This window comes from Vespa crabro, chromosome 19 (assembly GCF_910589235.1).
Source record: "Vespa crabro chromosome 19, iyVesCrab1.2, whole genome shotgun sequence".
Classification (NCBI taxonomy): Eukaryota; Metazoa; Arthropoda; class Insecta; order Hymenoptera; family Vespidae; genus Vespa; species Vespa crabro.
The window spans coordinates 1,950,001-1,965,000 of NC_060973.1; the positions used below are offsets into that span (position 1 = coordinate 1,950,001).

At 29.1% G+C, this 15,000-nt stretch overlaps 1 protein-coding gene across 5 annotated transcripts in view; it reads right to left on the reverse strand.

Moving 5' to 3' along the window:
• The window catches only part of LOC124430726, a 100,075-nt gene that overhangs the window by 2,375 nt on the left and 82,700 nt on the right, over window positions 1-15,000 (reverse strand). For all 5 annotated transcript variants that reach the window (XM_046977707.1, XM_046977704.1, XM_046977703.1 and 2 more), the window contains 8 exons: window positions 8,612-8,714; window positions 7,973-8,145; window positions 4,045-4,495; window positions 2,935-3,331; window positions 2,560-2,809; window positions 2,225-2,396; window positions 1,912-2,151; window positions 1,384-1,539 (listed from right to left, as the gene is read on the reverse strand). In XM_046977707.1, coding sequence (XP_046833663.1) covers window positions 1,384-1,539; window positions 1,912-2,151; window positions 2,225-2,396; window positions 2,560-2,809; window positions 2,935-3,331; window positions 4,045-4,495; window positions 7,973-8,145; window positions 8,612-8,714 — 1,942 coding nt within the window. The remainder of the gene's footprint in view (window positions 1-1,383; window positions 1,540-1,911; window positions 2,152-2,224; window positions 2,397-2,559; window positions 2,810-2,934; window positions 3,332-4,044; window positions 4,496-7,972; window positions 8,146-8,611; window positions 8,715-15,000) is intronic.

Below are 15,000 nucleotides of genomic sequence, written 5' to 3' on the forward strand. Positions count from 1 at the left end.
AAACGTCAAATTTTTTATATTATTGCTTTTCCTTTTCCTTTTTTTTTTTTTTTTCTTTTATTCAATGATTTACAAGGAGACTCGCATGCCGATGATACAGCGTGTACGTTTTACGCCACAGTTTTACTATTAAAATTACAAAAAAAAAAAAATATATATATATATAGTATATATAAGTAAAAATAAAAAAATAAAGAAAAGTGTAAGAGAGATAGATGGTGCAAGAGAATTTAAGTAAAGCTGCGGTGCCATTAAAAAAAAAAAAAAAATAATAAAAAATAAAAGAAAAAAAACTAGAAAAAAAGAAAAAAAACGTTTTTCTTTTATTGCCTTATCCATAAAAATTTTTTATTGTTGCATTGCAAATACACCGGAACGCAAACGATACTGCTGTGCATTTGCTTCATATCGACGAAAAAAAAAAAAAAGAAAAGAAAAGACATGCGACACAAAATCGAATAATACGCTTTAATATATAAATATAAATATAAATATAATTATATATATATATATATATATATATACATATGTATATATATGTATATATAAATATATCATTTGTAAAATTCTTTCGTTGAGCTTTTTAAAAGCTCAATATTTAAAAAGAATAATAGATAATAATGAGACCGAATAAACATGCGGTGCTTTAAGGATAGGAGACATGGATGTGCCGTGAAATAATACATATAATAATAATAATAACAATAATAATAACAGTAATTCTATAAATATATATATATATATAATATATATATATATTATATTATATATTATATATAAAAACAGCATTCGACATTAAAAATGCAGGCATTAGTCTCACGACTTGAGAACATTCCAAGTATTAACTTAATTATGATAATCCATTTGTTTTCTTTTTCTATTTATTTAAAAATTTTTTTTCTTATTTTTTTTCTCTCTCTCTCTCTCTCTCTTTCTCTCTTTTGTTCTTTAAAATTCCAATTCAATCAAAATTGCACGTGCAGAAAATAATAATTTTGCATTCGATCCGACACCAATATTGATTTCCTTTAGTTCGAGCATTACAAATAGAAAATTTGGAAAAAAGATTTTAAGCGCAAAAAGAAAATTATTCAAATGAAGAATTTTTTTCAATTTATTTGCTTACCTAATTACTGCAATAAATAAATAGATAGATAGATAGATAGATAGATAGATAGATAGATAGATAGATAAATAGATAGATAGACAGACAGATAGATAGATAGATAAATAGATATATAAATAGTTGAAGATAAGTACATACATGAATTCCATTTATATTGTTTATCTTCCATTTTCATATCAGATTTTCAATAATATGAAACTATGCCCGCGAGATTAACCTAACGATAGAGGAAAATATTATAATAGATGATAGCGTACCTAGGACTTTCCATGTCGGGAACTTGTAGAAAATTAGAACTCTTTGGTTTTTGCGGACTAAGCAAGGTAGGTGCTGGTCTAGCTAACAATTCGGCGACTGGTACTTGAGGACTTCCAAAACCTGCTTGAATGCCATATAACATTTCTTGAAAGACCCTAAAACGATCAAGAAAATGTTAATAATAATTTTCATTTGATTTGATATCTTTCGTAAGGATTAAATGTTATCAAACAATTTTAATCTATAAGAACAATTGTTTTTATAAATGTGTGTGCCTTTTTTCTTTTTTTTTTTTTTTTTTTACAAAATTTGTTTGAGTACCAAATTTTTGAGAGTAAAAAGAAGAAAGAGAAAGAGAGAGGAAAAAAAAGAAAAATTACTTTCCGTAAAATTCAATTCGTTTTATTAGAAAACAATTAACTTTTGAAAGAAAAGAAGGAAACAATCAGTTTTTCAAAGTAATTAAAAATGACATAATAAAAATATTTTTCTTTTTATTTTAGTATTATAATAATACATTAATTTACCTGCTCCTGACAGCCAAGATAGCTCTAACTCCAATAAATCGGACCTTTTGTTTCTGTTGACCAGGTACAAGGAATGATACGTCGAAGAGATTGGCATTCAAAGAAACATTTTCAGTATTGTTTAAAAATACTTTGGTGAAATCTTTGGCCAACTGATCGTAATCCTCGAATTTATCACGAACTGAATCTAAGAGGGGTGAAAATGGTCTCATATGTCCAATCGGTCTCCAGGATCCTCGTCTAGATCAATTATATCATATGATAAATCGAATTTAATAGATGTAATACGTATCATAATAAAAACATTAATTACCTATATGGTTTTGGAATTTGTCCTGTTTCCGCGTGATTGATCAAATTAGTGACGATATCCTCCATCATTTGGCTTCTTGTTCTTTCTTGCATTCTCGCAAATTTTGGTGCCGAATAACTCGCCCTTTCGCCGTTAACAATTTTTGTTAATATCCATTCCCGGAACATCGGACCTATTTTTGTAATTTAACGATGTAAGAACGAAGAATGGAAAACAAAAGGACGTAGTTCAAAGTAAAATAAATGATTTGTAAAGAAAGAAGAAAAAAAAAAAAAAAAGTAGATATGAAGATCTTCCCTCCCTTTTTTTTTTTCTTTTGATATAATGAGACGAACCTTTTTCAAAGACACTCTGTTCCCACAGATAAGGTTTGTACGCTCCGACTTCATCTCTGGTAACCACGGATACCTCATATTTGGTAATCTCTTTTTGAGGGCTTTTAGTTTGGGCAGCAGGACTCACGCGTACCAATATAAATGTGTGCAAGAAATGTGACTTTATACAGGCAGGATTGAATCTTGTTTTATCAGCTTCCAGAAATACAACGCAGACAATGTCGTTGCCAATGTGTCTTTTCCTTTGAAGCTATTATTTTTCAATAATAATAATAATTATTATTATTATACTTTATTTAATATATATATATATATATTTTTTTTTTCTTTTTTTAATTTATCAATGAAGGAAAAAAAGAAAAAGATTGTTATTACCTTTTGCGTATCGTGTTTCTCATAGGGCAATAGGGTCGACACATGGAACATGATTTCAATGCCTCGCCAATTAGTATAGACCGAATAAATGCCAGTTAAATTGTGAACTGTATCAAGGCCACCTTTGTACTTGTCAAATCCCTTTAATCTGACCTTATCACCAAGTATCTGAAGGAATTCTTCGAAAAGCGGTGAATTTTCGTTGTTATCAAGTATCTCCTCTTCGGTACATTGTTCCTCTCTCACATATATCACTCCAACTTTCACCTCGGACTTGATAAAAGCTTGATCGAGCTTGAGAAGTTCCTCTGGGGTGTCCGGCAATTGGCCAAGCGTCAACGGTGGATTGATGTTCACCTCTTTACCAAGACTACGTACAACCTCTTCTCGATTGTACCTAGAGACGAGAAATATTGCTGTCCTTGACACATTTCTAAGAACTATTGAGAAGAAATAAAGAAAGAAAGAAAGAAAAGAAAAAAGAAAGGAGAAAGGAAGGAAGGAAAAAAAAGGAAAGAAAAATCGAATAAACATGTTCCCTCGAAACTTATCCTTGGAGGCATTTTTAACTTTGTATTAAAAAATTTTTCATTAATTTTTATTAACTTCGTAATTTGCCAAGTGAGGCAAAGTACAAAGTACACGACTTGTTCTCATCTTTGATTGATTACTAATGTAATTAAATCTTTTCATCTATATATATATATTTTTTTTTCTTTTTTATTTTTGTTTTGTTTTATATATATATATATATATATAAAACAAAAAAGACAGAAAGAAAAAAAAAAGCGATCCGATTAATTGAAGTTAATTCGTTGAAGAGACTCATTACTTTTTCAGAAGATACTCGTATATATAACGTTATGACGTCGAATTTAGGATGTATAATTTGCGATATACGTACATGCATCATCACCATCATCATCATCATCATCATCATCATTATTATTATTATTATTATTATTATTATCATCATCATCGTCATTATCATCATCATCATCATCATCATCATTATCATCTCATTATCATTATCATCACAACCACCAATATCATCATCGTTTATTCTTATTAGTCATTAACAACTATTTAGCTAATCTATTTAACAATTACCGATCAGCGAAGACACAGCTGGCTGGTATAAGTCCATGTACCGTATAACTGATAGCCCTTACGAGTATCCTAAATTGATCACGTCCATTGAGCGTCTCCTGTTTGATACTGAGTATAACAGGTCCAAGATCTTCGTCGTTGGTGAAATAATTCCAATGTTCTGAAGCGTAAAAGTACTTCTCATATGTTTCTTGCTCGACCGATGTCAATTCGAAACATTGATACTTTTCCCATTGTTCCTCGATCGCAGTTTTCTTTTTCTGGACGTCGTTCGTCTCGAATTCCCTTTCCTCGGACAAGGAAAATTGATTGACATCGATTTCATCAGGATCTATACCATCCCTGACACTTCTTTCGTTGCTAAGATCAGTAGTGATCTGTTGCCTCGAGCATTCGATCCAATAACCAGGCGCTGGTATAAAGTTGTGCGGATACTCCTGACAGAATTCATCTAAAAAGTAATTGTTAAGATTTTAATCATAAATAGAAAAAGATACGAGGAAGCTATTTATTTATTTATTTATTTTTCTTTTATTTTTTTATTTTTTATTTTATTTTATTTTATTTTATTTTATTTTTTTTTTTTTTTTCCCCACTTTAAACATTCCCTCATTTTATCAATATCATATTATTTCTTCCATTGATCGAAAAGAGATTGCCAATTTTTCTTTTTCCTTTTTTTTTTTCCATTTTTTTTCTTTTCTTTTTTTTTCATTGTAAAGAGAACAAAATTGGAATGACCGTTCGTTTTCTTTTTCGTTTCTATGTGTATGTATATATTTTTTTCTTTTTTTTTTACACGTCCGTCGTTTTACCAACATTATATTGTTACTCATTGATTTGAAAGATTGTCGATTAATTTTATCATAAAAAGAATGAAACTGGGACGACTGTATATTTTACTTCATTTTATTTTATTTCCTTTTTTTTTTGTTTTGTTTTGTTTTGTTTTATTCAAATACTTTTCGTTTTATCAGCATTTATATTGTTTCTCTCGTCGATTAAAAAGATTGTCAATTTCTTTCTTATATTTTCTTTTTTTCTTTTTTTTTTTCTTTTCTTTTTTTTTTTAATCATAAAAAGAACAAAATTGCGACGATTATTTGTTATTTGTACTTTCTTATTTTCATTTTTATTATTACTTTTTTTAATGCATCTCTCGTTTTATCAACATTATATTGTTTCTGTCATTGATTAAAAAGAAACTAGAACGTGCCTCGTCGATACAAAAGCACACACATGCGCGCACGCACTCACATAAATATATATATATATATATATATATATATATAGATACATATATACATATATATATATATATATATATATATATATATAGATACATATATACATACATACATATACGTACGACGACATAAAATTACATTTAATCTTAATCAACAGGACAAATTCATCCTCACGTAGCTCGTTCGAAGTTACGAGGGAAATCGTGTTTATGATTGCATCAAATCGTGGAAGCGCACAGCGGCTCTTCTCATAAGCAATTGGATCTCGTCAATGGGGTAGGATGAGAGATGAAATTTATTTACAAAAGTACATAGTGGAGATAAAAAATAATATAAAAAGCGCATCTGTGTAATATTGATAGAGGAAAGAAAGAAAGAAAGAAAGAAAGAAAGGAATGTAATAAATAAAGAAAGAAAGAAAGATATAAAGAAAAAGGAAGGAAAATCATTATGGTTGAAGGAGGAACAACGAGAAGAGAATTTTTCGAGTAGTAAAGAATCAAGTAAATGCAATAATAGTCGAAACACTTTTAGAAAAAGATAGAGACGGATATGAATAGAGACATAGACACATAAACAGAGAGTGAGATAGACAGACAGAGAGAGATAGAAAAAAAGAAAGAAAAAGAGAGAGAGAGAGAGAGAGAGAGACAGATTTCTATTTCTTGTTGGACAAGATGATTTTCTTCCACTTAAACACGTACTCCCGATAATGTTCCAGTATACCTTCTATCATCATATTGTTAGTATTCTTTAACAAATTCGTCCTTCCATCTTCTTTCGAAAATTCTTCTTTCGAAGTTCTCTCAGGTTCTCGTATTTCTTCGTTTCGTTAGTTTTCTTTCCTTTTTCTTTCTGCTTTCCTTTTCTTTCCTTTCCCTTCCTTTCCTTTTGCTTTTGCTTTGAACGTTGACGATAACGCAGTCGACCCACTGTAAGGTAGAACACCAAGCTGTTTTTAAACAGGGCTTGGTATTCAGACTTAGAGTGAGCCGCCTGTGTTGCCCCTTTTTTTCTCTTTTCTTTTCTTTTCTTTTATTTCATTTCTTTCTTTCTTTTTCTTTTCTTTTCTTTTTTTTCCTTTCTTTTTTTTTTTACTTTTTATATCTTTTCGACTCCTGACTTCATTTTGGATCCATTCATTTCAAGTGCGTTCCATTAATCGCTCATTAAAGAGCAATTAATCCGATCCTTTGTTGTATCCTATTTATTTTTCATAAAGAAAATCTTCACGAATAATAATAATAATAATAATAATAATAATAATAATAATAATAATAATAATAATAATAATAATAATAATAATAATAATAGTAAAAATAATAATAATAGTAAAAATTTCTTAGTTGTTAAGATAGATTATCTTGTCGTTAACTTGCTCGTTGATTATCGTTTAATTTAATCTCTTTCTGTTGACGAGAAGTTAAAGTGTACAATGAAGAAAAGAAAAATTGGAAGATAAAAAATGAATTATATATAAAGGTTTGCGTGTACGTGCATACGTGCTTACGTGCTTACGTGCTTACGTGCTTACGTGCATGTAAGCGTGCATGCGTTAAGGATAGATTCTCTCTGTGTATGTGTATGTGTATGTGTGCGTGTTTGTCTGTCTGTGTTTTCTTTTAAATAATCGCGCTTAATCCAAGATAGGAGAAACCACCTGTAGCTATACGCCTCGTACATATACGCGTTTCTAAAAGTTCTTAACTTATACATACATATATATATATATATATATATATATATATATACGTGTGTGTGTGTGTGTGTGTGTGTGTGTATGTGTATGTGTATGTTCTGCTTTCTAAGCGACTCTTTGAATCGTTACAAAGTCGAGTTCGCGTAGAGAAATTGAAAGAGACAGGAAAAGTGAGATGGAAAAGAAACTTGATAGAAAAAGAGCAGAAGAAGGATGCGTAAACGAACGCGATTTAAATGAAGATTTTAAGGAACTGTTGAAAGAAAAAAATGAAGAAAAAAAAGACAACAACAACAACAACAATAACAACAACAACAAAAGAAATATCTAAGAGTTCTTTACATTGTTTGTATTGAAATTTGTTCATACAAATATGTGTGAACTTTTTTCAATTATTCGTCGACCTATCTAAGAAAGAGTCTTTTCCATTGATAAATATATATCGTACGTGATTCACAATTTCTTCGCAGTAAGTAAATTTGTAAATATTTATTAATATCGTACGAACGATTTCATTTATAAGTCGATCGAATCAAAGAAAAACTTTTTCATCGATAATTGTATCCTACGTGTTCAGATTTGTTAGCTTATGATTAATTCGTAAATATTTATTTAAATCGTAGAAATCTTTTATTTATCTTTTGATCAATCGAACATAGAGATTTCTTTTGCATTCGCAAATATATACAGATCAGTTAACAAATGTATACTCATAAATGTTTTATTTATATAGTCATTTCGTATAATCATATGTATGTTTTCAAATTTATATCAATTATTTATATCAAATTCATAAATGTTTATTTCTTAAATTATATCGTATTTTTAATGTTTTATAAAAGAAAAAAAAAATTTTATAAAGAAATCTTTCTTTCTTTTTCCGATTTTTTTTTTCTTTCCCCATCCCTCCCCCCCCCATGTAACATAAACGATTATTACGACGTTGTAACGTTGAATATAGAAGAAACGATTATGTTCATACCTGAACATGCCTGCGATGGCATAAGGAAGATCAATGTGTTAGAAGATTTTCTTCTGGCAACTGCGTTGCCTAAACTGTGTGGCTTGAAGCTGCGCAACAGCTGCATGAAGTCCGAGCACTCCATCAGCGCCACGTCGGCAAAGTGCAGATCGCAAAGTATCTGATTTTTGAATCTGCGAAAGCAATCCGAAGGAATTAACGACGAAAAAAAAAAAAAGATCCCTTAAGAGGGAGAAAAAAAGAAAAAAGAAAAAAATCACCACGTCCTGAAAAGAAAATAAAACGAAAGGAACGTCAATGTCAATTTTTCTCATTCTCGTTTTATCGAAAGGAAAAGAAAAAGAGAAGAAAAGGAAGAAGGAAATAAAAGCAAGAAAGTCCGTATTTTCAAACTGAAAACAAAAAAAAAAAAAAAAAAAAAAGAAAAAAGAAAAAAAGAAAAGGAAAAAAGGTAAAGAAAAAGAAAGAAGTTTCTTTCGGGATAATACAAACGTACATAAGTAATTGTAAGAACAAAAAAACGAGTCCCTTGCGAGAAAAGTTACTTCGATCTTTATATTCTCCCTTTTCTACGGATATATAATACCTTATTCCAATATATACATATAAACCTATACCACAAAAATAGTAGCCACTCACCGCCTCGCCCTTTTCTGATTGATTCCCGTCAGATTGACGCCGCAGCTGTTACATTTTAGGCACTCCTCGTGGTAGTGGTTGTTGTCGTACAACGACGACGGTTCTTGAAACAAATAAAACAATGAAATGAATGAGCATATATGTATGGACAAGTCGAAAGAAAGAAAGGAAAGAAAAAGAGAGAGAGAGAGAGAGAGAGAAAGAGAGAGAGAGATAAAGATACATAGATAAACAGACAGAGAGACAAAAAGAGAAAGATAGAAAAAGAGAGAGAGAGAGAGAGAGAGAGAGAGAGAGAGAGAGAATGTTCAAGTACTCTTAAAACTTCGTCCTCTTAGACCCAAACACCTCTTTAAACTTCTTATTTTTTTTTTTTTTTTTTTTTTTTCCTTTTTTGTCGGTCTTTCTTTCCCTTTTTTTTTCCCTTTATTCGTGTTTTTACTTAACGACCCTTCAACGAGCTCGTGTCGTCTAAGGGTGTGGCACGTACTTTCCTTGTCTTTTTTTTTTCTCCCTCCCTTCCTCCTTCCCCCGCCCCCCACCGCCCCCCTCGCCACTCTTTTTCTCTCTCTCCCTCTTTCACGTTTTCTTTTTCTTTTTCTTACTCGTGAGACTATCAAGAGAAGTCATAAAGAATTCCAACACGTGCCAGAACTCAAGAATTTTGATATTTCGAAGCAGATGAGTCGCGATAGTCAGACTAAGATATGTATATATATATATATATATATGTGTGTGTGTGTGTAAATGCTTTCGTGTTTGTCCACGATAGTTTAATTATGCTACTTCAATATTGCACGACATTCTCTCTTAAACACCTTACGTTATTGCTATTTAATCTAAACACGTCTGTTATCCCCCATATTCGTTCTCTTTCTACGTCTTCATTATTACGATCGATAGTAGATCATCGATCATCGTACGATTTTATTTCTAACAATTTTCTTTCTTACAATGAAATTTATTCCTTTCGATTTTATTATTATCATGCGACATTAAAAGAAGATCATCAATTGTATCCTGCGTGATATGATTGTTGTTTGTGTGTTTAAAAAAAAAAAAAAAAAAGGATAACAAAAAATAAAGAAAAAGAAAAAAATAGAAAAGAAAAGAAACAAGATTCTGAAAGAATATAATATATCCGATCGATTGGAAAATCAGCTTTAATACAAAAGTAAACAACGTTAGATCCTTCTCTAGGATCGACAAACTTTTCTGTTAGATTGTAAAGTGGATTTCCATGTGTCCGACTTAACCTAGCCTATTCTACTGGTACGACCACTCTACTACTAAGTAGAAACATTGCTTTTAAGTCAGACAAGACAGACGAATTTCGAGACTAATCTCGTTTTCTTATTCGAACCGAAGCACTTTACAGTAACTGTCTTGATACTATAGCATTCGTTCAAGTTTCATGATTTATCGTTATTATTTTTTTTTAATATAAATTCTCTCTCTCTCTCTCTCTCTCTCTCTCTCTGTCTCTGTCTCTGTCTCTCTTTCTCTCTCTATATATATATATAATTTTCTTCTTCTTTTTCTAACACTCAATATTCACTTACTGATCAGTACATTTTTAAATTTGACATACGTGATCGCAATTTGAAGTCGATTTTCCATACAAAATGAGACGTTTGTTTGATAAATACGCGCTCTATTTTACTACATACGTATATATTTATGTGTGTATGTGTATGTGTATGTGTGCACGCGCGTGCGTATGTGCGCGTGTGTGTGTGTACCTTCTCTCATAGGTAATAACACGCCCACGTACTTCGCAATGGCGATTCAAGCTTATCGGTACTTCACCCTCATCTTCATTCTCCTCATACTACTTTTCCCCCTCTTCCTCCCATTCCACCCCTTCTCCTTCTACTTTTTTCTTTTTCTTCTTCTTCTTCTTCTTCTTCTTCTTTTCGTTTTCGGTCGTTATTCTCTTCTCCCTCACAAATATATACACACATACACAAACACACACACACACACACACACACACACACATCCACGTGAAAAAGGGATCTCTTATCTTGGTTCAAATATTTTAACGTTCTCCCTCTTATATGTATTCTAATGTGATTAGTAAGCTATTTTTATAACTTTCTTCTTTTTTCAAATGTTCCCTTCTCTTCTTTATATATTTTCTTATCCCCCTTATTTGAATTTTTACCTTCCTTTTTTTTTTATTTTTTTAAGTGTGTAAGTTTTTATAGGTATAATTTACAGGTATATATATATATATATATATATATATATATATATATATGCTATATAAAATGTGTAGTATATATTATGTAATACAATTAATATTGCAATGTTTTACGATGTTACCAAAGAAATATCAAGATATTTTATATTAATATATTGGACTGTTTAATACATATTATAGATAAAATATAAATATTTGATATAATAATATTTATAATATATTTATGTTATAATATATATAAAATTGTACTACATAATATTATATATTGCTATATAATATATACCGATATATATATATATATATATATATATATATATATATCAAAAAAAGAAAAAAAAAAAAAAGAAGAAGAAGTCAAAAATGTAATAAAAAAAATATTCGTTTTATTACAATCAACGATTTGTTTTCGTTCATACAAATCTTCCTAATATTCTTTTTTTTTCCCCCCTTCTTTTTTTCCTTTCTATTTTTGTAATTTGAACGATATAGAAAGAATGAATTTACTTTGAATCGTAAGAATGAAAGGCAAAGGATTAAAAACGATGTTTTACGAAACTACCTACTGAAAACTAGGTGTACATACTTTATGAATATTCAGTAGGGACGTTCACGATGTTACGCCCCGACTAGTAGACATCTCTGATGGCTCGTTCTAAATTCAAAATGTAATTACACGCAGATATCAAATGTTAGACCACAATTGCACGCGAGTTTTCTTCCGTTAGCTATGTCCCTTTATGTAAATACATATGTGTATGGATATTATATATATATATATATATATATATATATATATATATATATATATGTGTGTGTGTGTGTGTATGTATGTTCGGTAATAAAAAAAAATAACCTTTACGATTATTATGATGCATTCATCGAAGTATGATATTCTTTTTCTTTTTCTATTTATTTTTATTTTTATTTTATTATTTTCTTTTCTTGTTCCTTTTTTTTCTTTTCTTTTTTTTTGTCTTTTTTTTTTTTTTTTTGAATTATACGATAAACTTGTAACAATATCAAGATGATTTATATCGACAAAATTAAATTCATTTTTATTGGAAAAAAAAAAAAAAAAACAAAAAAAAAAAAAAGAAACTTTCCTTATCTCGGAATGTTAATACTAAAACGAGCTTTGTAATTTTCAAGCTCTTTATAAAATAGCAATTTTTTATTAGACGATTTATATCAATTGCAATCAAATTGCATTTTTATAGCGGCTTTATATATATATATATATATATGCTACGTTGAAGTAATCTAAATCGATCGAATTGAAATTTTATTGCGAATTGAAGAATTCCACAATTTTTTTATTATTATTATTATTATTATTATTATTATTATTATTATTATTATTATTATTTCGAAATAGATAAAAATTGTTTATTATGAAAATATGAAATCAAATTTGAAGATACAAATGTATTAATATTTCTTTATTAATAATCTTAATATTGGAAGGATCTTGTCTAACGTTTCAAGGATGTTAAAAGATAAAAGTACGTAATCAGTCTACTTTACGGAAATTAATAATGAAGGCGTTCTATTGTCCGAGAAATGTATGAGCGAAGTTAGAATTTGCCAATAGCTTGACGACGTAGAATTTATAGAGAGCTAATGAAATTCCTGAAATCGCAGCGTTCAAAAGGTGATGATGAAAATGATGACGTCCACCATACTTTCATTTGATTTCTTACCAAAGAGACGAGATAGAGATAGAGAAAGAGAGTGGTTAGAGAAATTAAATTATAGTGCAATTAACGTGTTAATAATTAATTCCTTATAGTGATAATAATAAGAATAATAATAATAATTAGAAGAAAAAAGAAAAGAATTTGTAATTATTTAATATGACATATAAATATTAAACATATATATAAATATATATATACACAGGAAATATAATTTTTGTATTATTTTTAACATTTACACGAATTATAGAAAAGTGTTATATTAATTATACTAGATGCATTATAAAAATTAATAAATATTTAATATGATATATAAACATTATTATATATAAGAAATATATATATATATATATATATATATATATATATATATACGAAATATAATTTTTGTATTATTTTTATCGTTCAAACAAATTATAGGAAAGTGTTAAGTTAATCATGCTAGATACATCGTACATAGAAGAATGGTCGAATAGTCGTTTCCGAAGGCATGAGTTTATAGTATCTTCTTTCTCTCTCTCTCTCTCTCTCTCTCTCTCTCTCTCTCTCTCTCTCTCTCTTTCTCTATGATCATTCTCACGAACACCACTACATTAGATTTAACGATCGTTCAACACCTGGCACTACCTTCTCCCAATAAATTGCCTTGATCGTTGAAGTAAGAATTATCGACAATATTATCCTGATTTATATGCATAATCGAAAACGATTTTCAATCTTTATAATAGTCCAATTAAAAGGAATCCCACGATCGATAAGAAAATTTCATTGGTATATTCGTGACGTTTGGGGGGAAAAAAAAAAAGAAAGAAAAAAAGAAGAAAAGAAAACCATTTATATAAAACTTCGCAAATATATTTCTCTCTTTCTCTCTCTCTCTCTCTATTTTTTTTTATTTTTCTCTTTCTTTATATATTTTTTCTTTTTTTTCCTTTTTTTCTGTTTTTTTGTTGTGACCTTCGTTTTCGCATGCCGATCTCGATTAACATTTTTCGATTAAAAACCCATTAAGGTCGAGTTACACGAGAGATATTACGATATAATATGATCAAGACCTTCAATTGAATTTCCATTTGAAACGACATTGTAATTCCTACGGACTACTTTTAACGTGCTTTTTTTATTATTATTATTATTATTATTATTATTATATATATATTTTTTTTATTTTTATTATTTGTCCATCGATGAAGAAACTCCACCCCTTCGTAGGTATTCTTATATTATTGTTAGATCATCTCTGACGTTAAACGTACGATCATAAATTTTGTAAAACATCTCACTCTCTCTCTCTCTCTCTCTCTCTCTCTCTCTCTCTCTCTCTCTCTCTCTATTTCTTCTTTTTTCCTTTTATGGGAATAACGATGCAAAAAATTTCAAAAAAAAAAAAAAAAAAAACAAAAAAAGAAGTAAAAGTAAAAGAAAAAGAGACGAAAAAAGTAAGATAGAAGATTTAATTTGAAGATTAAGAAGTAGATGAAAATTTGTTTACATTTTGAATGCAATGAAAATTTCATTATCATAACATTGATACAGATTATTTTCTATGCATCGCACATACACGATGAGTACGTATGTGCATGCGTATCGTGTATATGTGTTTATGTGTATCTATGAACTAATACGATCTTTTAAATATTTTCAGATTGACGAAAGAGAAATAAGAAGAAAGTTGAGTAGAAACATCGCAAAACTTTTACCTCGTTACCTCGTTGCTCCATTTCGCGCGCGAACATACACAAACGTAATTTTAAAATGGATTTACTGTGTGAGAGAACCAGAGAGAAAGAGAGAGAGAGAGAGAGAGAGAGAGAGAGAGAGAGAGAGAGAGAGAGAGAGAGAGAGAGAGAATGTACTCTATCCGATTTGGAAAATTACGTTCGCGTAAGTTGCTACTTAACATGAGAACAATGCGTTTTACTGTAAAACGAATTTTACTTTGCCGATCAAATTTCACAGATTCCATACTTTTTTATTTTTTTTATTTTGTTATTTTTTTTTTTCACTTTGTTACTCTTATAATTATTTCTAACGTTCATTCGAATGGCAATATCTGAAATGTTTAAATGCATTTCATTGGAAATAAAAGAAATGCTGTTTGATATCGAATTGAAAGAAAGAAAAAAAAAAGAAAAAAAAAATATCCTAATCTAAGAATAAATTTTGTTTTATGTTCAAACAAATCGATTCATTTTCAATTCTAATTTAGAAATGAAAGAACTATATTATGTCTACTAAATCCCTGTCTATCTGGCAACGAATTCAAAATTCCAATACGATATATATATATATATATATATATATATATATATATATATATATAAAGAAAGAATACATTTAGTATAATTTACCTTGAAACTTTGATAACAAAACGTGGTAAACGCGATTCTTCCAATCATCTCGTTTTATCCTATCGCCATAGCAACCTCTTGTTACGCGTTATTTCAAAATTATTCATCAAACACAAAATTCTTTTCAATTACATGTTA